Source organism: Natator depressus, chromosome 20 (genome assembly GCF_965152275.1).
Source record: "Natator depressus isolate rNatDep1 chromosome 20, rNatDep2.hap1, whole genome shotgun sequence".
NCBI classification, from domain to species: domain Eukaryota; kingdom Metazoa; phylum Chordata; order Testudines; family Cheloniidae; genus Natator; species Natator depressus.
The window spans coordinates 469,735-497,131 of record NC_134253.1 but is presented as its reverse complement, the minus strand read 5'-3'; the positions used below and the strand labels follow the sequence as shown (position 1 = coordinate 497,131).

Here is a 27,397-nt window from a genome sequence, read left to right as displayed (position 1 = left end):
CCATCCTAAAGGAAGCTCAGACTATATGTTGTATATATACAAACAAGAGCATGATAAATCATTCAGATTAATGGCAACAATCTTATTTCAGAAGGAAATATCAAAAATTAGAAACCAAAAGTCTATTTGCATATCTGTTGCAATCAAGGATTTACAAAATAAACTCATCAGAAGCAAGTTTTCCTCCTAAGTGCATTTCTGTTGTATCTTGTCTGTAATACAATGGTTCATTTTACAAGTTTAAAATATTGCCTGTACACAGATTTTATCCCAAGTGAACGTTCACTTGCGTAACAGTAAAAACAGTGGACATTTTCAAGATATTTAAGTGGATATTGATAAAGTAGTAAGGCCATAGCTATTTAACTACAGTAAAGCATTGATTAAGTCACTTAATTGCTACTGATCTGCCACAATATCACCCTTGTTCTCTTCTGGTTAATAGGATGGGTTACTTTATTTTACCTACTGCTAAAACTGCACCATCATACTGTGCCAAGCTAACTTGGTTAAATTTTTTTTTTTTTTTTTTAAACAAAGATAGCAGGAATGTAAGACGCTATAAAACTAACTTAATTTTAGAAATTAAACTTCTGCACTTTTTAATTTTACAATCACATGCAAATAGTCCCTCCTTCCCCTCCCCAGAAATACAAAAAAAAAAAAAAGGCCCAATCTTTTCCACAAATAAAGTGAAAAGTTTAGCTAGGGGAATACACCTTTGTAGCTAACAAAATAAAACAGACTAATTTTGTAAACAAGTGACAATTCGTGAAACTAAAAGTTATTTGAGATCTGCACTTGTGCGCGCGTTTCATTGGTTTTTCTTTTTAAATACAGTCAGCAGGGTAGAAGAATGCATGTTTGCCTGATGTGGTGAGCTATTAAGGAGAGAGCCACTGAGAATCCATCATCTTCAATAGCTCAATGAACTTTTGTGGAACAAGAGCCAGTTTTACCTCTGGTAATAAGATGATGCACCTCAACTGAAGTCAATGGAGTTGCACCAGCAGTGAATCTGGTTCCCAAATGGTCATTTTGTCCTTGTTTCCAATTGTCTGTCAAACAGGAAAACTTGGTGGGTAGAGACACAAGAATTTGCCTGAGACTATATCTGGAGAATGAGAAGTAGCAGCTAGCCCATCTATGTTATGTATTTGCCATGCAATACAAGTACTGCAGGAGGACTTGCACACAACTATTGTTTTCACAGCCTTTATATTTACCTTATTATTCCCCACCCCAAGTTCCCCCAAAAAGACAAAAAGTATCCATGGCGGTGGGGGAAGGAGGAGAATCCTAATGTTAAATCTTTGCACACCAGTATCAATTAGTTTAGTTATGGTGAGCTCCCTAATCTGATAGATATGCTGGAAAAAGTCAACAAGTTTACAGACTTATTTGCATACACTATACAAGACCGTAATCTGTTGCTGGAAAATGCACATTTAAAGACATAAAACATTCCTTCCACACGTCAAGTTTTTCCAAATCACCTTACAAGAAAAAAAAAGATTGATCTGTAAGGATTTTTTGTACATCTAATAAAAGGCAAAAGCTTCACTTTACAACTGTCAGAAACACTCAAGTTCTATCTTTCAGCTCAACAAGCTCTATGCACTGATTTAAAAGCAGATGCCCACGTAGGTCAAAATTAACATGCCAGTACAGCCAAGCTAGGCCAGAGACTGTACATTTGCAAAAGCCTCTTCCCAAAGAGCTCTTCCTCTTAACTGCAGCCAGCTTATGGCTGCTATTAGAATTCCAATACATGTTCACTCTAATGAGAGTGCACATTACCCTAATGTTGGTTACTATTATACAGAATATATGTTATTTTCCAGTCTGAGTGCAGTAATTAAGTTTATAAAATTATTTATAAAAAGTAGCTTCTTTGAAATTTGATGCATTTCACAGAGCTCTTGACAGTTTAAATATTTAAACTTCTTTGTATCATTTCTATCAAATGTAGCATTATCCAAGTAAACTGAAACATGTTTGTAAGCATTCTTAAACTATAGATTTGATCCATGATTTTGGTAAATTAAACTCCAAAACCCAGTACAGGCAGTTTAAAAAGTGAGTAATGATTGTTTTTATATATGTAACATGCACAAAATGAACAGTTAACTGCATAAATATATGACTCATGAATCAAATCAAAAGCAACTGCCAAACTGAGTAATAAGTTAGAGAATGACAACTCTGGCTTTATATATATATAGATATATATATTTATAAAAATAGGTACAAGAGTTCTCAAAGCAGTTGATGGAGAATGCCTAATGAGTAAGAAATCAGCAAGGATTACCTGGCTAAGAAATCAAAACATGAAAATTTCACAGTTAACGTCATTTTTAACTGCCACTTACATACCGTAAACATCTTAGTAATATATGCTAGTGATGCCATTAGAATGAATGTATCACAACTGAATATTCCAGTGTTCACAACTTACAGCTTTAAATTTGTACACATCCTATTCACTTTAAAAACAAAAAACAAAAACAAAAAAAACACACCACCAGGTACAATTCTTACTGCTGCGAGCTACTTTTCTTAACACTTTATACAGAACTTAGAATGTGGGCATGCTTATTTTGGCAGATTAACGCATTATATTTTTCCTGTTTCCTTCAGTCATTTACGGTAATTACTAGCTTTTAAACTTAACTGCCTACTACACAATATAGTGTTGTGAATTTAGTCAAAGTAACCTCTTTGAAATAAAGTTAAAAACTCATGGCCTTTGTTCCAAGCAACTGAAAAGAAGTCAGGAGCCAGTACAGATACTATAAAGCAGTGCTTGACACCAGTCCAGAGAACCAATGCGAGTCACTATATGGAAACCTGGGCATGCCCCCAAACTGTTGAATGTCTCAAAGTAAATAAAAAGCCTCAATTTTAGACCCATTTGGGGCTTTGAACCTGCCCTCAAGACTCCCTCCTGCAAAGCAGAATTCCATGAGTGGAACTGAAAGCTCAGGCTCTTCACATGTGAAGTTACCACCATCTACTGTGCTGTCTTCCATTAACTGGGCCTGCCTCAGGAAAACATACCAGATAAATGCACATAAGTCTGTTATAAAGGGGTTAGAGAAAGTAGCACTTAAGAAAAAAAAAAAAAAAAAAAAAAAAAAAAAAATTAAAATGCTGCCCTCAATTGGCAGGAAAAAAGGGAAAATTAAAAATCCCAAACATGCCCCAGCCCCCCCTTCTTGTGTCTAGGATACTGACTATTCTTACTGTCCTTATGGTCTGATCTACAATCAGTTCTCCAGTAAAATCAGAGTTTAAAAAACGTTTGCTCAATGAAATATTAGTAAGGTCAAAAGACTAAATTTCAAGCTGGAAACACAAAGTTCTACTACAGTAGTGCATTCCGTTTTTACCATCAGTGACTAAGTCATGACGTAACAGTATCTGGCTGCACTCACGCAACTCAAGCATGCCGACCAAGCATCTCGGTTGTGGATCTGCTTTGCAATGCAAGGCCATTAATGGCATACATATCATCCTACAAGCCAAACGTTAAATAGGTTTAAAAAAGTAAGTTCTAATTTTACAGAAATGCTTTTTTTTTCTTCCCCAAAAATAATATTCTCTTGCCCTCTTCCTTCTACACTGAGGGACATATTATGTCATTTCATTTTTTTATCTGGTCAAAACACTAATTCACAACCTCAAAGTTGATTTCAGGCAGGAAACCCTCTGCAAATTAACAAACAAAAAGATACAAAAATTATAATCTCTATATATTTATATTGATTGGAATCCTCCAGCATTTGTGAAATCACTTTTAGAGATGAATTTTGGGACCCTCCCCACCTTCTCCACACTCAAACCATATACTTCGATTCAGTATTCGTGTTCCCTGAATACCTCCTCCTTATAGTCCATCTCCTTTGCTGCTCTTTAGTCCACAGCTCAAATTAAATAGAGAAGAGTTAGATGAGTTTTACTTTGGTGATCGGGGTGGCACATACTGCTCCTTGCCGATACGCCGAGGTGCTCCCTGAGGTGAAGATCTGCGTCCAAACTGGCGTCTCTGTTCCCTGATTTTTCCAGCAGCTCCCCTGGGAGGCCCGTTGCCTCTGAACCCAGAAAGATCCTTTGCCCGGCCTTCGAGCTTCTCATGGGCCCTCTCTGAAGCCTTTTCAGAAGTATTGTTTTCTTCGTTTTTGGCAGGGGGAGCTACATTGGTACGAAGCTCCCTAAGTGGCTGAACAGGAACTGGAGCTGGCTCCTTTGGGGGTTTCTGGCAGACTTCAGCGTAACTTAGCTTGCGTGGCTCCTTTGGTGCCAAGGATAGAAAAAGAGTAAAAGTTTATGCATTCTGCTAAGAACAACCTATACCAGCAAAGGGCTCTTCAAGAATACCCCAGGCACATTGTTAAAAGAACACAATGCCAGAACATGCTCTGTATAGTGAGCCAGGCTGGTTTAATACCCAGTGGCAGCTCAAAAATCAGAATCTGTGTGAAGATACCATACCATGATCTGCTCGGGGGAGGGGGGGAGGAGAGGAGAGGAGAGTGAGGAAAGCAGCCCCCTTGGGACTGGGGAGTACCATGATCTGCCCTGGGGGTGGAGCAGAGAGGAAAGTAGCCAGTTTCCCTAGCCAACAACCTCCAATGTGTGGAAGTCAGTTTACTAGAAAGCACTGAGATCATACCAAGGCAGCTGATCTTACCTGTATTGTCACAGCAAGTGCTGCATTTGCATTGGTAGAGGATGAAGTGGTATTTGTCCTTGATGGCTTTGCAGCACTGAGGGGACGTACAGACACAGATGGGGAAGTGTGGCTATTAACATCTTTCTGAGCAGAGACCTCCTCTGGCTTCTTGTCTGGCTGAGTTGTGCTGACAGATTAGACAAGATAGTTCAATGTTAGAATCTGTTTAAGAGTTAGTTCAGTTTCAGGAATGCTTTTTTCCCTTCTTTCAAATCACTGCAGCAGTTTTAACCAAGTAGGATGCCCAAGGCCATTACCACCAGGTTCTGAACAGCAATCAGCTTTTCAGAGTAACAGAGGCCTAGTTACTAGTATAATATAGAGGGGAACTGGAGAGAATGCTTCCTTAGAGTAGAAGTAACCAAGACTATCCTTCACACTACACAGCAGCTTATTTTTAAAAACATTTCTCAAATTAGCCAAGTGAATTATATACCTTGGTGCTGGAACCTCAGCCCTGCTTGGTGAGCTCACACTTGTGACAAGTTGCTGGACTGGACTGTGTGCCTGCTCTTCTTGAGCAGATGCAGGACAACTGACGGCCAAGTCTTCGCTCTCCTGAAGAGACAACAGGAATTGTAAAACTGCAGAAGTACAATAGTCATTATGCCAGTACTTGTGTTTTAGTCACCACAAAACTTAAGTCACCAGACATCAAGAATTTAAAGTTAAATATAAATCTTAACTCTTACTGTACATATATTTTGTTATATAGAATATGCACATGGCACTTATTTCAGTGCAAGTCTTCTATACAGAGATGCCAGTTTTACATCAGGTGAAAAAACATGGGACAGAGAACAAACAAGACTATGGTCTTCTGTACAACTGCAGAGACCAGCAACACCACTGCAGGTAAACAGATTCTTCCAAAACCATCCCTACCCTAAACTCCCTTTAACTGATCTGTACTTCAGAAGGCACCACTGCTGATCTGGCTGCTTTATTTTGAAATACAGAGTCCAACACTAAGTCTGGAAAGAGGAGTGGTAATTGCACAGGTTCCATTAGACACCAGATGGAAACCAGCAAGCCCAAGAACAGAAACAGAAAAGGCTAGAGTATTATATGTTTAGACCTGCTTGGGGACAGTGCAGTTTACAGCTCTACCACAATAAGCCTGAATAATTTTAAGGACATGTGGAGGAGGGACGTTAACCATCTTGATGTGCACTCCAGAAGTAGAAACAAGTACCTTCTCTTTGCCAGTTCCTTTAACAATGTCAGACATTCTGCTTTCCAACACTGGTTCTCCTTGTATTTTTGCAGTACTGCCAGGTAGAGGAGGGAAATTTGATGCTAGTAAATCAAACTTTGGTGTCTGACTCTTTGTTTCTGCTGAAGGCTGAGGTCGCTAGAAGAAAAGAGGTCTGTTAACATACACTATGTAACCATACCACCTTGTGTTATGAGCCTATACAGGTCTCAAGGTAAGTAATGTCAAGACAGTTCCTGAATGGAAGTCTATCGAACACCACATCCTGCATGATGAAATCTTGAAGATTCAGGGATTGTATCCTTCCCTCAGAGTCAGTATGCAGCCCACACCTGATGGTGGGTGTCAATGCAGTGACATCTTTCAGAAGAGATGCAGTATTAGAAACTCCAAATCGCTTTAATAATTGGGATGTTTCCTGGCCAAATTCCAACTGCAGTGGTTTCAGTTTGCCTCCCTGTACTTGTTTTGCAGCTTCAGTTCAATGAAGTGTATGTTACTGCCCATCTAGCACATAAAATAATGACACACCTGCTCTGTAACTTGTTCCTCAAGACACATTGCACACATCCATTCCAGTTCAGGTGTCTGTGTGCCAGTGCATCAAAGCCAGATACCTTTTTCCCGTAACTGTACCTGCAAGGGCAGCACATGCTGCCTCCACACACTCCTCCTAAGCAAAGAAAGTGTGGAGCCCGTGACCCTCCCCCCACCTCAGCTCTTTCACACTGAAAGCCTGCATCTCAAATGATTCTGATGGAGAGGGGAAGGGGGGTAGGTTGTGGAATGTACATGAGTAACATCTCAAAGAGCAGGTATGTAACCATTTTTTCCATCTTCAAGTGCTTGCAAGTGTCCATTCCACTTTAGGTGACTCACAAGCAGTTCCCAGTGGAGGAGGGTATTGAGTCTACCCGAACTAGAATCTCAGTACTTCTCTCCCAGGCCTCCAACAACAATGCTAAATTTGGGAGAGAGAACACGAGTGGTAAGTGACTGAACCAAACTGAAGACCAGGTAACAGCTCTGCAAACATCACTGATGGGAACACGACCCAGGAAAGCTGCTGATGCATAGAGAGTCCGTATAGAATACGCTAAAATTCTCTGACGTAGAGAACGTTTGCAATGTTGTAGTAGACACAAATGCAGAAGGAAATCCAGGAAGAGATGCTCTCAGAGCAAACAAGTTTCCCTTTCATTCGCTCAGCAAAGGAAATGAACAATGGAGGAGATAAAACTAAACTCCTTAGACCTGCCAAGTAAAAAGCTAATCCGTCATGAACCTTTAAGATATGTGGCCTCTACCTGTGTGAGAGTAAGGCTTGGGAAAGACTGGCAAACAAACTGTTTCAGTCAAATGAAAATCTGAAACCACTTTAGTGAGAAATTTGGGGTACGGATGCAAGGCAACATTGTCTTTGTAAAAAATCATACAAAGAGAGTGAGCCATCAAACTTCCTAGCTTAAGTAATGGCTATTAGAAATGCTACAGTTAATCGAGCGAGGAGACAATGAACATGTGGCCATGGATTCAAAAAGAGGTCTCTTCAATCCTGTGAGAACTAAGTTTAAATCTTAGGACAGAGTAGGCTCTTTAGTAAGTGGGGGAAAGTCAATCCAAACCATTTAAGAATTTGACAGAGTTGGAAAACACGGACCTGCCATCTACAGGAAATGTTGAGATTGCAGCCAGATGGACCCTCAGTGAACTACTATACTGGAGAGACTTCTCTCTTTTAGGCCAAGCAGATAATACAGAATAAAAAGAATACACCTCCTTCATGGATTTATGTTTATGTCAGGACCAAATAGAGAACCTCCTCTACTTCATAAGGAAGGTGTACCTGATAGAAGCCTTACTGACCATGGACCAATCAATTGTCCAGGCATGAATACACCTGGACTCCCACCTTTCAGAAGGCTGCTACCAACGCCATGCACTCCATGGAAATTTGAGGGGGCCACGGCCTGACTAAATCAAGGGACCATGAACTGATAACGAACAATTGCTATGACAAACCTTAAGAACTTAGTGTGGCTATATAGCTACACAGAAGTATGCATCCTTTAAGTAGACAGTAGCAAGAAAGTCAGAGAAGGAGAGGATAACAGCAGACAGATTAACCACACAAAACTTGATTTTCTTTATGTATTGGTTGAGATTTCACAGCTCTAGAATAAATCTGAAGACTGATTTGAGAAAATATCAGGAATAAAATCCCTTCCCCCAATATTGAGACCGTATACCTTCTACAGCCTCTAGCGGTAACAGACTGAACTTCTTGAATTAAACACAGCCTTGTGAGAATGATCCCTGAAAAGGGACGGGGCATCAGAAAAGGGGACAGAATTGAACTGCAAGGTGTAACTCAGTCCGCTATTGTGTGCTGCACTTTGACAGGTATGCAAGATACCTGCAGTCATGAAGCGGCACATAGCGATACCCGTTGCTATCACACAAGCCAATGAGTCTACCATCTAATGCAGCCTGCAGAGAAACAAAAGGGTTGCCAAGTTATAACATGAGAAGCGGTAGCATCTTCGTAGTAAGCGAGGTGAGCCCCGGATAGTATAAGAGCAGCAACATTAAAATTCTAAGCAGCAACGGCTGCCTGTTGGCGAGCTCTGCAGAGCCGTGTGCTGTAGTGCTCCGGTCTCAGCCCAAGAAAACATCTTTTTGGAAGAGGAACAAGATGCATCTTTTCTTAGTAAAAATGTTACAAACAAATGAACTGCCATATATGATCTGTATGAACCCTACCAAACTCTTTGCCTCAGTGATATCTTGTGGCTGGGCCTCCAACAGGTTAATTATGCACTTTTTACATGCATTATTTTAGCAGCCTTGAAACAAGAGCACTGGCCTGAATAAGGCATTGCTAAGGCAGGTGCTGATCAAACTATTCAATATTTTCTGTCCCCATAAAAGTAAGAAGCCACAAACCAGGGTCTGACCATAAATGCTAAATAACTAACTGCCCATAAGCCTAACTTCTTGCACCCCCTTTGAATGTCATCTCAGGTCCCAGTCAGGCTTCCACTGAAGCCAGCCGGACTTTTGACAATTACTTCTATGGGAAGAGGATCAGGTCTTCAGCATCCTATTATAAGGGAGAGATAATGGGAGCAAGTTGCACTGAGTTCCACCTAGTGGTCAATGTGAAGCAGCACACTTTTGGAAGAGCACTCAGCAACCAGGTTTCCTATAGGATACACCTGTTATTAAAGAGATAAGACAGGCTCTAAAAAAAAAAAGAAACAGGAAGTAATGGCTGGAACCAAGAGACTGATGTATTTTCACTTGTCAGGCAAGCATTCACATTCTATCTTCACAGCCTCAGACAGGAGCTAGTGTGGCCCATAGGATTACTTTGCTAGCTATTCTATCCTATTAATCCAGCTAGCTGTATCAAATATGTTTCTCTTTCTGAATTAATCCATTTTATTCTTACATTTTATCAATATTAATTCCTATGAATTTAGGGTGTGTTGAGGCATGTGATATGTGTTTCCTAATATACATAAAATAAGTTTTGCTGAAATGCAAGAAGCCTACCGGCCTGTATCCAATAAGAGCCGCTTAATAGCTAAAAGTATCATCAGTTAAGAGTACGTCAGCCTAAAAGTTGGTAACTTTTGGCATAGATGGGAATGGTCCCTGAACTTTGGGGAACCAAAGGGAGGAACTATACACAACACCGAGCAGGCTTATCTGGCATCTACAACTGGTTGCTAACCGCAGGGTATACCACAACCTGGAAGTCACCAAGAGAGCCTAGATTGGCAGTTTTTGGAGTGAGATAATCCTTATTAATCTATAGAGAGTAAGTGTCATAATCCACTAACCTATAGGATAAGGGTACCCATAAATTTCTTAGGGTACAGAAATAAGATCTGGGTATAGTAGGTTGGGCCTGAAGTACATAGTGTCAGGATCCTATACAATACCTTGTAAGGATATCATAGGGAGCGCTTCTTTTAGTTCTTTTGGGGCTTTTTTTTTTTTTTTAAGCTCTTTTAGCTCTAACTCTTTAAGCTCTTTTAGTCTTTAGCTCTTGTTCTTCTTTGGTCTTCTATATTCTATACACCAGTTGTCTCCAAAGTTTTTGGATCGCGCACCCCCACAGTGCCGCCGAAGAAAGGAGACGGGAAGACCTGCTGCAGGCATGCTGCTGAAAGGGAAGACCTGCCGCAGGCGTGCAAAGCTGCCGCCGAAGGAAAAGTAAAACAGCGGAGTGCCGTCCAGCGGCGCTCCTCCTGCCGCACACAACATGGAATCCTCTGGCGCACCCCCTGGGGTGCGAGCACCCCACTTTGGAGACCACTGCTATAGACTATCATTCTATCTTCTGTCACACTATCAGCTCAGCTTGTGCAGTACAGTATAACTACTCAACATTCCTAACTACTGGGGAAGCCAGCACCATCATGTTATTGGGCATGCTAGGAGTAAGGCTGGTCCTTCACCTCCTATTACCGGATCCTCAAGGAAGGGTGAGAGTATATTAAGTTAAGGTACTTATAATATAAATGTTACCACCAGGAGTTTTGGAATTCTTTTACTGTTTTGCAGTCGTAAGTTTCATAGCATCTATTCTTTTGTTAATCTCAATAAAGTTTTATCAATTTGGTATTGTCCTCAGTGTAAGTGTTTTTGCCAAGCACCCTGAGAGTCCTCTCCCAATATAGAACTCTCCGAGTTCTTGAACCCTGTAGTCTGAATTGGACAAGAACCTATAAATCTTCTGGTCGAATGCGATCAGTGGCGAATCATAACAATGAACCCTTCAAATTCAGGTCAAGACTAGGGGGAGAGGGAGGTACATGAAGTGGTAAGGCAGAGCCCATTTCACTGCCTAGGTCCCTCCCCTCTACACGTCTCCCCCATGAAATAATGGAAATGGAACTTACTGAAAGACGGTCATCTTCTCGTCTTCTCCGACCTCTGAAAAAGTTCCTCCTTTAAAGGAAAAAAGAAGGGAAGTGAAGACTAACCTCAGCAAGCGTATTAGTCTAGCTCCTAATTATATCCCCCAGAAAGGGGAGCATGCACTTAAGTGCCCATCCTTCTTCCTGCGGCTGATGTAAAAGTAGAACTATAATAGTGCCTATTGATCAGACCCAAGACACGCCTCTTCTCCACTCTTAGGGGTCTAACTTTATTTCTCAGTGCATCAACTTGTTTTGCAGACTGAACTGGTGTCCTTTCTGTTACAAGGAAAGGTCTTTAGACCTACGTTTTTAGGACACAACGTGCCTGCTGTGGATTAGACTTTACTACTGTGAACAACTCTTACTTTGGTTCTCTTTAAAAACCTATATTGTAGTAACAGGTGTGATTGCGAATTTTTGGTCAGCAAGTTGTTTAGAGAGGGTCAGAACCCCAGTAACTAACAGACACCAAAAATCAACTGGCTTTATCTCAGAAGATAAATGTTTGAAGCTCCCAGCCACTGAGCCCAGAGGACTTTGGTACTTGTTTAAAATTTAATGTAACCCCAAAGGCCATAGTTTTACCTAATGAATTGTTTGTATTCTGTAGGCCAGTCATAAACAGAGTTGTGGTCACAATCTAGTCCTTACAAAGTAGTGAAACCTGTCTTTACACTACCTACAAACTATTTGAATCTTAGAACAAAAAAGCCCAGAGTTAGCACAGCTGCTTTAAAAAAAAAAAAGAGAGAGAGAGAAACAAAGATGTGCAAGTGAGTGGTAGGGGATGGGGGGAAATACTCTCCATTTGCTTTACGTGAGAGTTTGTTTCTAACTTTTTGCTTTAACTACTCACTGAAGGTAATTGCTAACATGCACGAGCTTCCCCCCACGTTCATACTATGAGCCAGAAGAGACTTGCAGCATGTTTTACAAAAATGAAATAAACATAAGCCTTAAAGTTTTAACACTACACTCAGATTGTAAGGGTTATGTAGAACACAGTTTGTACAGAAACATGTTTTTCTTTAATAAACCAGTTTTAACTTCTATAAGGACATCCCTATTTACTACCAGCTGTATGGATTTCCTATCATTAGAGCCTGTAAAAATGGAGTCTCAAAACATTTTCAGTCTTACTTAGAAAAGGTCAAAATGTATTATGCTCAATTTGCTTGTTTATTGAATATCAATTCGCTCCCTAGACCACTCCACAGATAACTGAACAGTTGTGTTCGGCACCTGAAGTTATTTTGGCTTACGAAAATTAATCTAAAGCTGCTTTGGCAATCTTTTCCCAACCCTGTAGCCAATGTTTCTCCAACCACACACTGCCTTCACTGTAACATTTGGCTGTCATTGCTGCAATTTTTTACCTGCCCCTGCCAATACTGTAGTCTCCATTCTGCTCCATCTGCGAGATGGAATAATCCTTCTGAGAACAGCCTTGTTCCTGGTGTCCTGTTAATGTATTGGTATGTCGTTCCATACCAAAATTCCTCAAGTTGGTTCTGTTCAGTGGTCCATCCCCCATTGACACTGTACCAACCACAGCTGTACCCTCTGCACAGTGTTCCGAGCTGCTTGATGATCGGAAATGAGGCTTCACACTGTATGAGATACAATAAGAAGTTGTCAACACCACAACATAAGGACCAATAAGCAAAGTTCTCTCCCAAACAAACTAGAACACTTTCGGTAATATGGTCTGAAGTAATTAAAAAGAGACAATAAATAAATGTTACTCCTCCATTGTTAAAACAATATCCCATGTGGTACCATACACCCTTGCCATGACTTCATGGTCCAAGGACAAAATGCTCCATTGTCCAGCTCCCAAGCCATATAATTAGGGATCCTCAACCCATCTCCTCTTACTAATCCTGAGTAGTCAACCAGAAGTCCCAACTGACTAAAAAAATTGTGACTATAAAGAAAATAGAAAATCCTGCAAAAGCTCAAGAGTTAGGCAATTAACACTATCACTAACATACAAGTGAAACAGAGGGAGATGGGCCGTGATTAGTCTATAGGAACAAAGGAGTATAAAAAAAAAAGTGAGATTTGCCTATGAGAGAGCAAGAACAAATACAGATGCTTAATTCCACCACACTCAGTGTACCCAATTTGTTACTTCAGTGTCTATCTAATGACAGTTGCACATATCCTCTGCAAAATACAAGCAGATGATTCCAAACAAAGTATTTCAGACAACACAGGAGCATCCAATTCACAGCTGAGAGAAAGTTTCCCTTTGGACAGCAGCCTGAGTGACAAGTAATATAATTTTAATATGTACTAAATGTTCAAGTCTAAATATTTACCCTACCTCACACTATATAAACAGACTGGACTCCCTCCTTGCAATCCTCCTCCAACTCTCCTACACTTTGGCTTCTTCCAGTGTCCCCCCCACAGCAAGTCTCAAGAACCACCACCAGTTTGGAGCACAGGATTTTATGTATTTTCAAAAAAAAAAAAAAAAAAAAAAAAAAAAAATCTATACACATCCCTGTGACAGAGAATGTCCAAGGGCGGTCTCCAAATGCCAGGAATTCTAGACTGGCTAGTAAAGAGGTAGATTCCCTTCTACTATCTTCCTTTCTCTTCAGCTGAGGGGAACTGCATGTCTTCAGCAAGTTACCATCTGCTAATAGCAAACCATGGAACCAGAAATGAGAGACAGATTAGTAATCTAATCTTGAGTTGACAGTGCAAGATTCTTCCCTGTGCTCTATACTGTATCTTCCAATGCCATTTTAAGTGACAAATGACACAATTTTGCCACTACTTCCTTTGGGTGGCTCCTGCACAGCTTGATCGATCTAATGGCTAGGCAAGTGCCTCTTTGGCTCTCAAATGCAGGAAGTATATCAGGAAAGTCACCCACCCTTCATTTTAAATCTCAGGAACCCATGCGCTGAAGAACCATTTTCTGATTGTTCTGAAGCCCAACCTATCTTGCCAATGTCATTCTCACACTACTGTCTTAACATCCACAAAACAAGGAAGCTGATTAAGTCTGATACAACAATTTGGGAGTTTGTCACAGGGCGTGAACCTTTCACTCCTGCGCACATGCAGGCATGTTGCATCATTTCAGGCCCAAATAAATGTGATCGGTTTAAACAAATGCTGGTTTGTTTACTTTAAAGACAAAAACAGCCAATATTTAATATTAGACTAGTGACTACCCACATGATGCGATAAATTAAGCTTAGCCCACAGGACAAAAAGCTTTACAGGGGAAGCAGCATGTAAACCTTCTCCCTGGAGGAAGTTTTCTGGGACTGAAGGTGAAGCACAGTTATATTGAACAGAGATGGCCTAGTACTACTTACCTCCAACAAACTTTATGAAACAATCCTCAGCTACTCAGTAAGTAGCTTTTCTCCATTAACAAAATGAGGCAGAGGCAAAGAGACTTAAAGTGACAATCAGTTTAGGCTCAATTATTTTATTTATTTATATTTTTTAAAATATATTTGAACATAACAGAAGAGTTTATCACTTTTTGATTAAATGATTAAACATTGGTCAGATTCATAAAATTTAAGTCCAGAAGGAACCACTGTGATAATTTAATACGTTTTCTTGTGCAAATGCTAAATTCTATTACCTTCAGTTCTAAAGATTCTCCAACAACCCAAACACTACTACATTGTGCTAGCACAAGAATTCATGAGGCAGCCTAGAAAGAGTGAAAGTTGTTTATTGCCCAAACTGAAGGGGGGAGAGACAGAAACCCACCATGCATAAACGGTATTAAATACAGATGATTGAAAAATTTAAATCTAATGCATCAGTGGATCTCAGTCCTTTCCAGACTGGAACCCATATTACAACATGGAAAAAAAAAAAAAAGTCTCCCACAATTTGCTAATCCATCTGCTCAGATTTCCAACAGATTTCACAGGCCCATGCTTAAGAGACAAAAAGGAACGTGAACTTTAAAAAACATACCAATTACCAAGGAGAGCTGAGACTTTAAGCAACTCCTTTAACATGTCTCATTTAAACAAATGAGTATACAGAGCATCCTTTACATACCCAGTTAGGGACAGTCCAGGGAAACAGAGGAATCCCTGCTGCTTGGGACATGTAAAATTAGACTGGTATGTGGACAATGTGAAATAAATGTTCATTAGCAGGGAGGTTTCTAGAGCACTTAATAGGCTTTAGCATCTACAATAGGCATGGAAAGCAGATTTTAGTTAAGTCTCTTAAGTTTGCCATTTTTGAATCCATTCAAAGTGAAGGAAACGTTTCTAGCTATATGTAGAATCTCCTTCCTTAGAAGTTTTTAAGGTCAGGCTTGACAAAGCCCTGGCTGGGATGATTTAATTGGGGATTGGTCCTGCTTTGAGCAGGGGGTTGGACTAGATGACCTCCTGAGGTCCCTTCCAACCCTGATATTCTATGATTCAGCCCTCAGATCTCATAATCTCACCTTTCATTGAGAAGGCCACACAATCTTGGTCTGGGCAGAAGAACAAAAAGTACAGGAGAAAAGTGCAGAAGACAGGAGAAAGCAAAGAGACGCAAAGAAGCAGTAAGAAAGTGAGCAAGGAGAGTGTGCATGAAACAGAGAGATGCCCAGACTTTTGAATGTTAGACCTGTTCTCTCTGAGCGCGATACTTGATCATCACTGGGCCAACCCTCTGAGCCTACATCTCACTTATCTTGCTAGCACCCCAGCAGAGAGGGAATGTCTCTCAGAGGCTTCCACTATCCTCCTTAAATATAACATTTCAAATCCTGGAAACAGGCTTTAAAGTTGCAATGGCATAAGGAAAGCTTCACACTAAGCTAACACTGAGGTAGGGAAGGCCAGAGCACATCCTAGACAAAACATGTGTTTGCAACCAGATTACACCATATTGTGCGCAATGAAGCTACCTCTATCTTTCTACTACCTGGAAAGATCAGAGCTCCATTTTTGGAGAAGGAAGGAGCTCAAATAACTCAACTTTATATTTCTCTACTAAAGAAAAGGCTTATTACAGTAGAGATTCTCATTTAAGAGTCCTAACCCTTTAAAATTCCTGTTCTGAAGGGAGTTTCTCTTCCAGAGACTGCATCATGCAATAGAATTCCCACAGTAAAGCAGGAGCTACGTAGGAGTAAGCACGTGTTATAACCTCTTGTCACCAATGGATATGGAGCTCTTATCTAGAGCCATTAATTATTTGGTATGGTTTCTGGCCAACTCTGGACTCTGTATGAAATTAGATGACTTATCTAATAGTAAAAGTTTACACTATGCTTTGCCGAGATTCAGGACAGAATCTCTGTCTCAAAAGCCTTAAGAATAGGGGTCCATGGTGAACTTAAGGAACTTTTGATGATTAGAACGAGAAGTTCTACACAAGGAGATGTGTCTCCTTCAACTATATGGACTAGTTCCTTTGGTCAACAGCCAAAATGAGAGAGGGAAGCACTTGCCCTCTTGAAATGTCCCTCTCCTCCTTTGAGGGCTGGATAGACAGCTCCTCCAAAAGCTAGTTAAGTCAGAGAAAACATTACCTTTGAGGAAAGATTGAAATTGGGTTTATTTAGCCTGGAGAAGAGAAGGGGAGGACATAAAAGTTTTCAAGTATATCAAAGATTGTGACAAGGAGGAGGGTGAAAAATTGTTCTCGTTAACCTCAGAGGACAGGTCAAGAAGCAATGAGTTTAAATTGCAGCAAGGGAGGTTTAGGTTGTACATTAGGAAAAACTTCTTAATTGTTATGGTAATTAAACATTGGAACAAAATTGTCTAGGGAGGTTGTGGAATCTCTCTCATTGGAGGTTTTTAAGGACAGGATACAGAAACGTATGTCAGGAGCGGTCTAGTTATTATGCAGTCCTGCCTTGAGTGCAGGGGACTGGACTAGACGGACTCCTGAGGTCCCTTCCAGTTCTATACTTTTTTGATTCTATGTGATTATGATTGTACAGTGCTGACGGCAAGTGCACTTAAATCCTTCCTGCAAGGAATCACGGGGGGCCTTACCCCAAGAGGATCTGATAGGGTTGCTTTGGCTGCCAGCCTAAAATGGAGGCTGAGTCAAGATTGCTAGAGAAAGAGCACAGTTTCAAAAGGCAAAAATGTTGATTACTTCCATCTGATAATTAGGAAGTGGATATATTTGCCCATCTAGACGGTTTGTACTCTTACTGTACATACCAGCTGGGCTGGACAACAGTCAAAAACCTAGGTCTACAAACACAAGAAATCCTATAAAAATGCTCCATTTAAGTTTTAATAACCAACGGGATGCTGATAAACAGGCACAGCTCTAACACAGCTCAGTGGCAGTTGTGCAGGATCTGCCCCCATTAGAAACAATTCTCTTTCTAAATTCAGCTGCCTCACTTGTCCCAAATGAAGCAATAAACACTTCACTCTGCTCCTGCAAGACCCAATTTCAAAGTCCATCCTCCACTGATCACGTCAATTTATGGCCATGAACTTTAACTCCATTACCAAATGTTTACAGCACAGGTAGTTGTCAAGTGAAGTCTCAAAAATAAAAGTGATTACTGTGCTAATCCGCCTGCTTGCTGCATTCAGTAGGAAAGTCTGCACATAAAAAAGTTTCCACCCACACAAGGCAAGAGTACTATAGTCTTTTGTAATTACAGAGCATTGCTCCAACGACACACAAGGTTGTTCTCCTCTGCAAATGAATGTATTTGAGCTCACTCTCTAAAATTATATCAGGAGAGAGACTGACGTGGTAAATGAATTACAGTGATAAAATTGCTGAATGCTGAATTTATCGAACAATAGTAAGAGCCTGTATCTCTGAACTTGTATAAGGTGAGTGGCTCTACAATGTTAGTCTCACTACAGAAGCTGAATTTGTCTTGTGGGAATTTCTGTTTAGGAAATAAGGCAGCCATGAGTTAGAAGCAACAGTTTCTAAGAGGAAGCTACCTTGGTTTCAGACTTAAACACTTAATGGTAACCCCTTTGAAGCTTTCAAATGAGTCCTTACCTTTGTTCTCTCTAGCACACACAGATTTGTTATTGTATGGCCTCATGAACGTTGGCCTGAATTTTATGCTAAATTTAGTTTCCAAAGAAATTCCACACAGATTTAGCAAACAAGAACTACAAGGCATTATGCCCTTGGTAATAAGCATTCCTTGATGACTCATTAAAGTTCTGGAAACTGAAAATTCTAACAGCACAGCCAGCTTCCCAATTTTCTCTTACCGGTTTCTATGGAATGGGCGACCTATGCTCAAGGAAGCAGCATTCGTTTTATATGATCCTGGTGAATTAAAGCCATTCACGAATCCACCATTAGGAAAAGGGGCCTGCAATGCAGAGACAAGAATATCAGGCTGTCAAGAGTTCAACTAAGTCAAAAGATAAAAGGAAAGATGCTCATAGTTGTTTGGCCCTTTCCTGCACTGCGGACATCAACTTAACCTGCTGCTTTATCCAGAATGTTTTACACCTCAACCCTGTAACATCACATTCCATTATTACAATCCCTCACTGAAAAAAAAAATAAAATAAAAAATTCTCCCTAGGTCTATCGTTTGTAAAGCCACTACAGTCTCATGATCTTTCTGTCCATGAAGAGCCAAGAAAATCCCTCCCCAGGTTTGCTTGGGATAAACTGAGTTTACACCAGAAGCCCCTGGGATTTAACTGACACTGGTGATCGGATTGGGTGTCTTTTAGAGGCTCATCTTATTGGGTCTGGACCGTCATTGGCTGAAGCCAATGGTCAGTAACCAACAACATATGGAAGAGGTGACCAGACCCATGTCTCTTGCAAGATAGTGAGAGGTCAACCCAATCAACACAGGCCAATTTGTTACTCAAGCTCTCAAGAGTAGATTTTTGGGACAATATTCCAAAATGTATTGCCCATCAGTGTTGATAACAAAAACCCTCCCATTTTATGAAAATTGGCAGCAGTTACTTACCAGTGGTGTTTCAAAGTAAGGTGCAGGGTTTGGAGACCAAGTCTGAGGCACAATACTGTAAATAGAGTACTGCTGAGGACTATATACAGGCTGCATAAACAGTGGTGAGGCAAACTGTGCTTGTGTTTGAACTGGCTGAGTATACACACTGGAATCCACTACCCGGTAGCCATTTTTAGCAAAAAATGTGTTGATGGCTTTTATCCTTGCCTGTAAGAGAGATCAAACCAAGTTACGTGTGCCGCATGTGAGGAGGGAAGTGCAAGGGGAAAGCCACGAGTTTTCTCTTTCCCTTATTTTTATTATAATGTAAGTAAGGAAAAACTAGGTTAACTGCTGACTATAAGCATAAACCTTGTGTGACAGACTATGTTGCAGTGTTGGTTATCCCTTCTTTCATTTTAACACTTTATTGTAAGGTGGGTATCTTAAACCAATGGATCACTCAAAGCTTTAAACTTTATGCTGCCTTCTGTGGCAATAACTGCCCTATAATTTGAGACTAACTCAGAATTTAAGCAAAAGTCAGTGCTGTGAAAGATGCCAGACTGACAACCATAGAAACTGAAGTCTACTTCTCAGCAGATTAGGTACAGGACAAGGAGCAGCAGGCACGGCAAGCGTCCCTCACACTGCACAGCCAGGTTGTCTAAATGTCATTCTAGAGGAGCGAGCTCTACAAAACGAAGAGGGAATCAAAGTCTTTAATCCCTCTGCTGAGTCTTACAAACAAGGACGCCAATTTGGAAGCTTAAAGTAGCTATACCTATATCTATATATGACACATCTCCAGTAGAAACTGCACTTGGGATCACCCACCGCACACTCTTAAATTGGGTTCAAGCTAGTGTCCTATAGAGGAAAGGCTTTGCATCCCAAAACTAATTTTTAGTAAGTTTACAGTGCTAGCCAAAGAAAGACATCCAAGATTTTGTCCTGAAATCTCCCCATACCCACATTAAACAAAGAGTCTTACCATTATTGGCTTGCCCTGAAAGGTTTTTACTTCTTCCCTTAAGTATTTAAATGCCTGTGTATATAAAAAGACATTTATTGAAAGATCATTTTGGTAAAACTGCACTTCAAAGACAGTCTTTAGAAAACTAACTAATATAAACATAGGTAGGCCTGAATTCAAGTTGCATTATATTTTGATAAGTTTATGACAATTTTACAAGAGGAAAAGCCATTGTGTTATTCAAAGCATCAACAGTTCCTGGTTCCTCATGCAGACCAAGCTGCAATGTGTTAGTACACATGCCTTCCTGCCTTCATCCATCTTTCTTAAATCCTAACACAGACATGACCATATCACGTTGCTATCAAAGAGTAAGTATTTAATCTCTGTTGCAAGGGTTAAACAGAAGAGTGCTTGCCTTAAGTATGCCACTGCAATAGCATTTCAATATTTGAGTGTGACATTGAAAAACCACACATACCAAAGGGAGAATTTGTACTAAGTCAAACCGTGGTTTGTAATATTATGTTTCCTTTACCACAAAGCACCTATTTTCTCCTATGGCAGCAAAAAAATATCATTGCCCATCCAGTTATTTACAGGGATATTTAATCTGCCTTCTTTTTTTTAAAACCACCCACTTCTCTGCTTGTTTCATGAAAAAAGCTTCAGTTTAATTTTCCTGTCCAGTCAATTTCTATACAGTTTTGCTTTCAGGTTCTCAGGCAATAGCACAAAACTGCAAGGTTTAGTTGTTGCGACTGCAGCAGGATGTGCATTTGAGAAGAGCTTCCAACAGAAAGAATTCATGGAACTAGGACTCTTAAGCTTTCTATAAAAGCCCAATTGTACCCATGTGTAAGAACATAACATAAGAATGTAAGAATGGCCATACTGAGTCAGATCAAAGGTCCATCCAGCCCAGTATCCTGTCTTTTGACAGTGGCCAATGCCAGGTGCCCCAGAGGGAGTGAACCTAACAAGTAATGATCTAGTGATCTCTCTCCTGCCATCCATCTCCACCCTCTGACAAACAGAGGCTAGGGACACCATTCCTTACCCATCCTGGCTAATAGCCATTAATGGACTTAACCTCCATGAATTTATCCAGTTCTCTTTTAAACCCTGTTATAGTCCTAGCCTTCACAACCTCCTCAGGCAAGGAGTTCCACAGGCTGACTGTGCGATGAGTGAAGAACTTCCTTTTATTTGTTTTAAACCTGCTGCCTATTAATTTCATTCGGTGGCCCCTAGTTCTTATATTATGGGAACAAGTAAATAACTTTCCCTTATTCACTTTCTCACACCACTCATGATTTTATAGACCTCTATCATATCCCCCCCCCCAGTCCCCTCTTTTCCAAGCTGAAAAGTCCTAGCTTTTTTAATCTCTCCTCATATGGGACCCGTTCCAAACCCTGAATCATTTTAGTTGCCCTTTTCTGAACCTTTTCTAATGCCAGCATATCTTTTTTGAGATGAAGGGAGCACATCTGTACGGAGTATTCAAGATGTGGGCACACCACAAATTTATATAAGGGCAATAAGATATTCTCCGTCTTATTCTCTATCCCTTTATGATTCCTAACATCCAGTTTGCTTTTTTGACTGCCGCTGCACACTGCATGGACGTCTTTAGAGAACTATCCACGATGACTCCAAGATCTTTCTCCTGATTAGGTGTAGCTAAATTAGCCCCCCATCATATTGTATGTATAGTTGGGGTTATTTTTTCCAATGTGCATTACTTTACATTTATCAACATTAAATTTCATTTGCCATTTTGTTGCCCAATCACTTAGTTTTGTGAGATCTTTTTGAAGTTCTTCACAGTCTGCTTTGGTCTTAACTATCTTGAGCAGTTTAGTATCGTCTGCAAACTTTGCCACCTCACTGTTTACCCCTTTCTCCAGATCATTTATGAATGGGTTGAATAGGACTGATCCTTGGGGAACACCACTAGTTACCCCCTCTCCATTCTGAAAATTTACCAGTTATTCCTACCCTTTGTTCCCTGTCTTTTAACCAGTTCTCAATCCATGAAAGGATCTTCCCTCTTATCCTGTAAGAGCTACAGAAATTATTGCGATGCCTATGTAGACTGTTCCTCCTTTTAACTAGCTCTATTTACACAAAGCCATCATTTCAGATACAGGATACTAAATCTAGTATCCAACAACATTTCCATTAACTAGATGCTATTAATTGTCAAGAGTAGCAAAGGAGACCAAATAGAAGCAGCACACATGGTAAGAGAGGCAGACAGTAGAAATGTAGTCCAAGAACAGCAGTCATCCCTACTCTCCTGAATTTCTCTATCAGTTAAACTGAATTCAACTTTGTAAATAAACTCCTAGCTCCCCAGGCAATAGGTGCTGCATACATTAATAAATTAAATTAACTCTCCCTTGTGGCACATATTTTATCATGCACCATATGTGCAGTTCCCAAGAATAACAGGGAAGCTTCAACTAAAGGATAGAGATTGCCTTCAAATCGAATGGAGTCTTACCTGTTGTGCATCAGTATCTGACTGGAATGTAATGTACCAGTTGTTATTGTGAGCGAACTCACAGCTTATCACTCTGGGACAGTTTTCGTTTTTAAACAGCGCCTTAACCTCCTAAAGAAAAGGAAACCTGTTAGGACTGGGTCCCCAAAAACTATCACTGCAAACCAACTGGGAGATTTAACGTCCACTCCCCATCAGAGGAAGTTTTTGTTCTACATCCTGAGTTACTAAAGGCTCATCCTGTAGCCAGGAATATATCCAACCTCCTACTTGGAGCATATAAACTGCCATGTTGTATCTCTCAATACTAAACTGGCACTGGTCTAGCTGAAGACACAAACATTAAAATGTTGGTATATTTCTCCAGATACTACATGGATATGTTGGTTTGTGTGTTGATTCACACATTCTCCCATATACCATTTTCCACTTCCAAACCCTGAGATCCCCACGAATGCCCTTCAGAACTGCTCTTAATCAGCAGAAAGTGTCTCTTACAAGGATCCTATCACCCATCCCAGGGGCTGAATATGCAGCTGCTGCTGCAGCACTCTAGCCTTGCCAACCCGTGTAGGAAGGGAACTGGAAGCAGGCAGGTCTCCTATATGTCAGAGCACAACACAACCTTAGGTTTTGTTATGAAACATTGAGTTTTCTTCAATATCAGACATGCATAAAAGTACATTTGTAATGAGAATAAGATGCCCAAAAGTGACTTTAGAAAGTTTAATTCTTTGAGATTTCTACCTACAGGACAAGAACATCTGTGGAGTTCTCTAAGAGAATGACATCAGTCTTGCACACATGAGCTACCCAGATTAAAAACAAAAAATAGTGGGTGTTTCTGGTGAGGGGACCGTGGGATAAAGGAAGATATTGCAGCATTAAGCTGGTAAGGAAGCATTATGAATAACTGGCTTCAAGTTGTATGCAATGTACTCTACCTTGAACAGTCCCTTAGAATATGCACTAACTACTTATGCTAAATAATCTTTTCCACCTTGCATTTAGCTCTGATGCTCGGTCAGAGTACCTTTCCCTGACCTGAAGAAGAGCTTTGTGTGGCTCACAAGCTTGTCTAACTCACCAACAGTAGCTGATCCAATAAAAGATATTACCTCACCCACTGTGGCTTCAAGTTAGCCAAGTACCTTGACAGAGGTCCTTCTGATGCAAGAGTCTTAACTTCCAGAAAAGTAACAGTTTTGCAGGAAGTTGCTCATGTCACAATGGGTTACAGCTTTTAAAAGGAGCAACAGAGTTCAGAGATTTACAAGGACAGATCTGTTCATCTAGCATTGCATTAATATTGCTAATTTCAAGTGCCACTATACAAATGCCTCACATTACAGCTCTAAAATCTTCTAAAAAAAAATTCATTAACTAACAGCTCTGTCAGCCAAATATCAGCAGGCATTTTATTATCCTCTTTCTATCACCATAATGAGCTTGGCTCAAACTGGGTCACAATGAATAAGAAATGTTTATTAATGTTTGTATCTGCCAAAACAACCCTTGGACTTAATGCGAAGTGCGTGCTGTGAAAATTTTTGCCTGAAATCCAAGTTATTCTCTGGATTTATTTCTCACTTTTGGATCTGAAAGGAAACCAATTTAACCTGCCTTCCAGAAGACCCCAGGTCGTGCCATAGTCTTCAGTGGAATAGGACAGAATAGATTTCATGTAACAAAGAGCATTTTACTGTATTAACATCATAATGGAAAAGGATATCAGTGGAATGAGATATAGTCTTTGGATTTCACATCGCTTCAAGAAAAAAAAAAAACTAGAAGCTGTTTAGAAGGAATATCACTCAGTTGAATTAAATTTGATCTATAACTTAAGTTGCCAATCAGTTTTCTAAAAAGCACATGGCTCTTTTGGTTGCAGCTTGAAGCAACGTTTTCAAAGTCCCAATATACTTACTGTAAACCATGGGATTATTTTTTACCTCTATAGGCGTTGTTTCAGGGATCTCACGAAGAATAATAATGCATCGCTTATGGTTTGGTCTTACTTTCTCCCCTCTCTCATCTACTTGTACCATAGGGGAAGCTAAAATTAAGATACAAATGGACATTAGTAGCTGTAAGACTCTCTGCAATACACACAGAACAGTCAGCAACAAGATTCAAATACATTAATATTTTGACCTATCTGTAGGCACCAGGGATCTCCTTTGGTTAGTATCTAATTTTTCACAACTCTGTCCACATATACATATTGGACCAACAATTCAGAAGCCTATCCTTCAGAGTAGCCAAGTAAGAGACAAAGGGGAGAACGTTTCAAATTCTGAAATTGTTCAGAATTCAAATATCAGAAAACATGACAGTGGCAAATGAGCGTGAGACTGACTGTAAAATGTGCTTTGAATTTGGGAAGAAACATGACTGTTTCATTGCCCACATATACTAAAGAGATCCTGACATCTCTTTAGTTACCTGTAGAGATTATAGACAAAACCAACTGTGACAGAGCTCAATCTTAATAGGTGAGAAGCAGAGGTGTCTGAAAAGTCAAAGTAAAACCTAATTTTTCAAATCATATTTGGTAGTGAGGAGTTCAAGCTTTCACCAAAAATAGCATTTTCCCCAATTGGCACTGCACTTTTTATTTTTATAGTAGGTGCTTGTCTCCATTCATGTTCAGTTCAGAATCAAATACCACTAAGGGAACAAATCTGCACTTCTCGCACAGTGAAGTCAGTGTGCCTTTTGGCACCACAAGATCTGTATTGACTAGATATGGGTAACCAGGGTGTATTCTTAATATTAACAGTGCCAATCATGTAACTCATCTTGTATCATACAACTATGAACAGTGGCTAAAAAAATGTTATGCACCTATTTTTTTAAATAGCAACCACATATTAACCCTGCTCCTGGGCAGATATTGGTGGATAGTTTGAGTAACTGAATGAGGAGTTCCTGAATTATCTGGAGTCATGAATTCATTTATACATGCACTACGCATATTCACCTAATATTCAAAGGCACTAAGCACTTGCAGCTCCCCAGATCAATGCGAGTTGTGGATGCTCAGTACCTCTGAAAGAATCAGCACACACATGTTCCCAACTGAACAGAAAATCAATTTTAGGGTTTTTCTTGGCATCAGATATGCACCAGGAGGAGTTGACGTTTTTGAATTTTACATTTAAATGTGACGGGAGAGAATTCCAGGAGAGTGATACACAGATTTTACAAGATTTGTTTCTTTGGCTGGTAACAAGAGACAGATGTTTGAATTACCAGTCAATAATAAGGGAGAGAAATCTTAAGTGTAGGCATTTCTCCACTTGTGAGTGGGTGTGGAAGGGGGAAGTGATAGAGTGCAAGAGCTTAAATGATCTATAATTCCATCAATGTGAACATAGCTCAATGTTACATGGATCCATCAAAGGGAAATGGATACTGCCTCCCATCCCAACTCGGTGTTTCTCTGCCTACAAAACTAAAGACAACAAAAAATTAGACTAAGGGGCTGGTTTGAACTCAGGAAAGGGAGTTCATTTTTTGAAATTCTTAAGCAGAGTCCTATTGAGAAATTCAGATGGGAACAGGAAAAAACATTTATGGATTCAAAGTAAACATTGCAAAGCAGTTGATTCAAACTGTTTTACAGAAGAGGTGGTGTGCAGAGTCAGCACCACAGGAGAACTACCCTTCCTACTGAAATTTCTACATTAAGTCAGAAGAGCAGGCTTGTCATTCTTTACATTCAGGGAGTACGATTTTTGCTTTTGGTTAACAAAACTCAGTCCTCCTGAAAGCAATTTCTTTCAAAACAAATTTGAGCAAGTTTACTAAATACAAGATAGTAGCTAACTCAGTCTCTTGTCTTACATGGATCTGCTTTGGACAGCTTGATTCCCTCCAGGAAGAATTAATCACAACCTGATTTTTCCATGAACGAAATCGGTAGCTATAGGCCAGAGACCAGGCCCACAGAAAGAAGAACAATACAACTGGTTTCTTTAAAACTGAGAGCTCCTTGTATTAGAGCTTTTAGCAACACATTTGTTCTACTGATCTAGAAAAGGTTTTAATAATAATAAAATAAAAAATAAATAAATAAATAAAAAAAGAGACACACATACATCTCAATACTTCAAGAATAAGGTCCATATTGGTGGTCAGCTTCTTAATTCCTTCCATGTTGGCAATTGTCCATATTGGAACAAACTGATCACTGTCCATTTGAGACATCAAGTAAAGATCCTTAGAAAGGTTCTCACTAGAAGAGAATAAAACATACATTTTAGGCAAATTCTAGGTGTTAGGACAACTACTGGTTTAAGAATTAAAACACAAAATAACTGCCATTCTAATCAAGTTGCACATGCTCCCACAGGTTTTCACTCTTGAGAATAAATGCAAACAAAGCAGAATCAAGGCAATGAAAATAAAGAGAAAGGGCAGCTGAAAGGTGTCCAAGGCTAAGTTGCTGGCATATTACCCTGCCCATACAACATCCATCCCAAGGAGCTACTTACCAGTATGCAATTAAATAACCTCAACCGCCTAGATTTGTGAAATATAGAAAATTAGTCTTCACTAAACAAGGACAACATTGCAGGGTCAGGCTCTGTAGGAGATAGCTGGCTGGCTTCTTTGCCCTTGCAATGTTTCAGAGGTTCCAATCAGCACCAACAGAATGATTGTGGCACATCCACACAGCACCCCTTACAGGTCTTTCTGGACTACTGCATTCTGGTGCCCCTCCCACAGCACCCAGCACTTTGTTGGAAGAAGTAGTGGTTGAGTAGTTTCCGGGCATGAGCTGCAGGTGTACACTGTCAGATGGAGTTGGCAGGGCCAGCTGAACTGGTTCAGCTCCAACACTTCTAGCTTCTTGTCCAAAATTAGGGAGAAAAGACAAGCTGCAGCAGAACTAGGGGATTTCACCTTAGGCATTACAAATGGCCAACGGAACCAATACTTGCAGCCACTGTGTGAACATGAAAGGCTGTACATGCCCTGTAAACTGAACGCATTCCTGTCGGTGGTCTCTGTTAACAGCTTTCCACAGAGTGTAGACTGTTCCCAAGTTAGCTTTTCCATCAGACTCTGGGCCAGAATTAAACCTGGCATAACCACATTTAC

The 27,397-nt window shown here is 40.2% G+C and overlaps 1 protein-coding gene across 2 annotated transcripts in view; it reads right to left on the bottom strand.

Annotated features, from left to right (window-relative positions):
* Nucleotides 1-449: 449 nt before the first annotated feature.
* LARP4 (La ribonucleoprotein 4) overlaps nt 450-27,397 on the bottom strand; it is a 44,144-nt gene continuing 17,196 nt past the window's right edge. For both annotated transcript variants that reach the window (XM_074935479.1, XM_074935480.1), the window contains exons 5-16: nt 26,392-26,528; nt 24,241-24,344; nt 22,289-22,399; nt 19,795-19,848; nt 18,819-19,028; nt 18,094-18,197; nt 12,262-12,495; nt 10,865-10,913; nt 5,931-6,089; nt 5,172-5,293; nt 4,694-4,862; nt 450-4,294 (exon numbers count right to left, since the gene is read on the bottom strand). In XM_074935479.1, the coding sequence (XP_074791580.1) occupies nt 3,959-4,294; nt 4,694-4,862; nt 5,172-5,293; nt 5,931-6,089; nt 10,865-10,913; nt 12,262-12,495; nt 18,094-18,197; nt 18,819-19,028; nt 19,795-19,848; nt 22,289-22,399; nt 24,241-24,344; nt 26,392-26,528 (1,789 nt within the window). In that variant the 3' untranslated portion in view covers nt 450-3,958. The remainder of the gene's footprint in view (nt 4,295-4,693; nt 4,863-5,171; nt 5,294-5,930; nt 6,090-10,864; nt 10,914-12,261; nt 12,496-18,093; nt 18,198-18,818; nt 19,029-19,794; nt 19,849-22,288; nt 22,400-24,240; nt 24,345-26,391; nt 26,529-27,397) is intronic.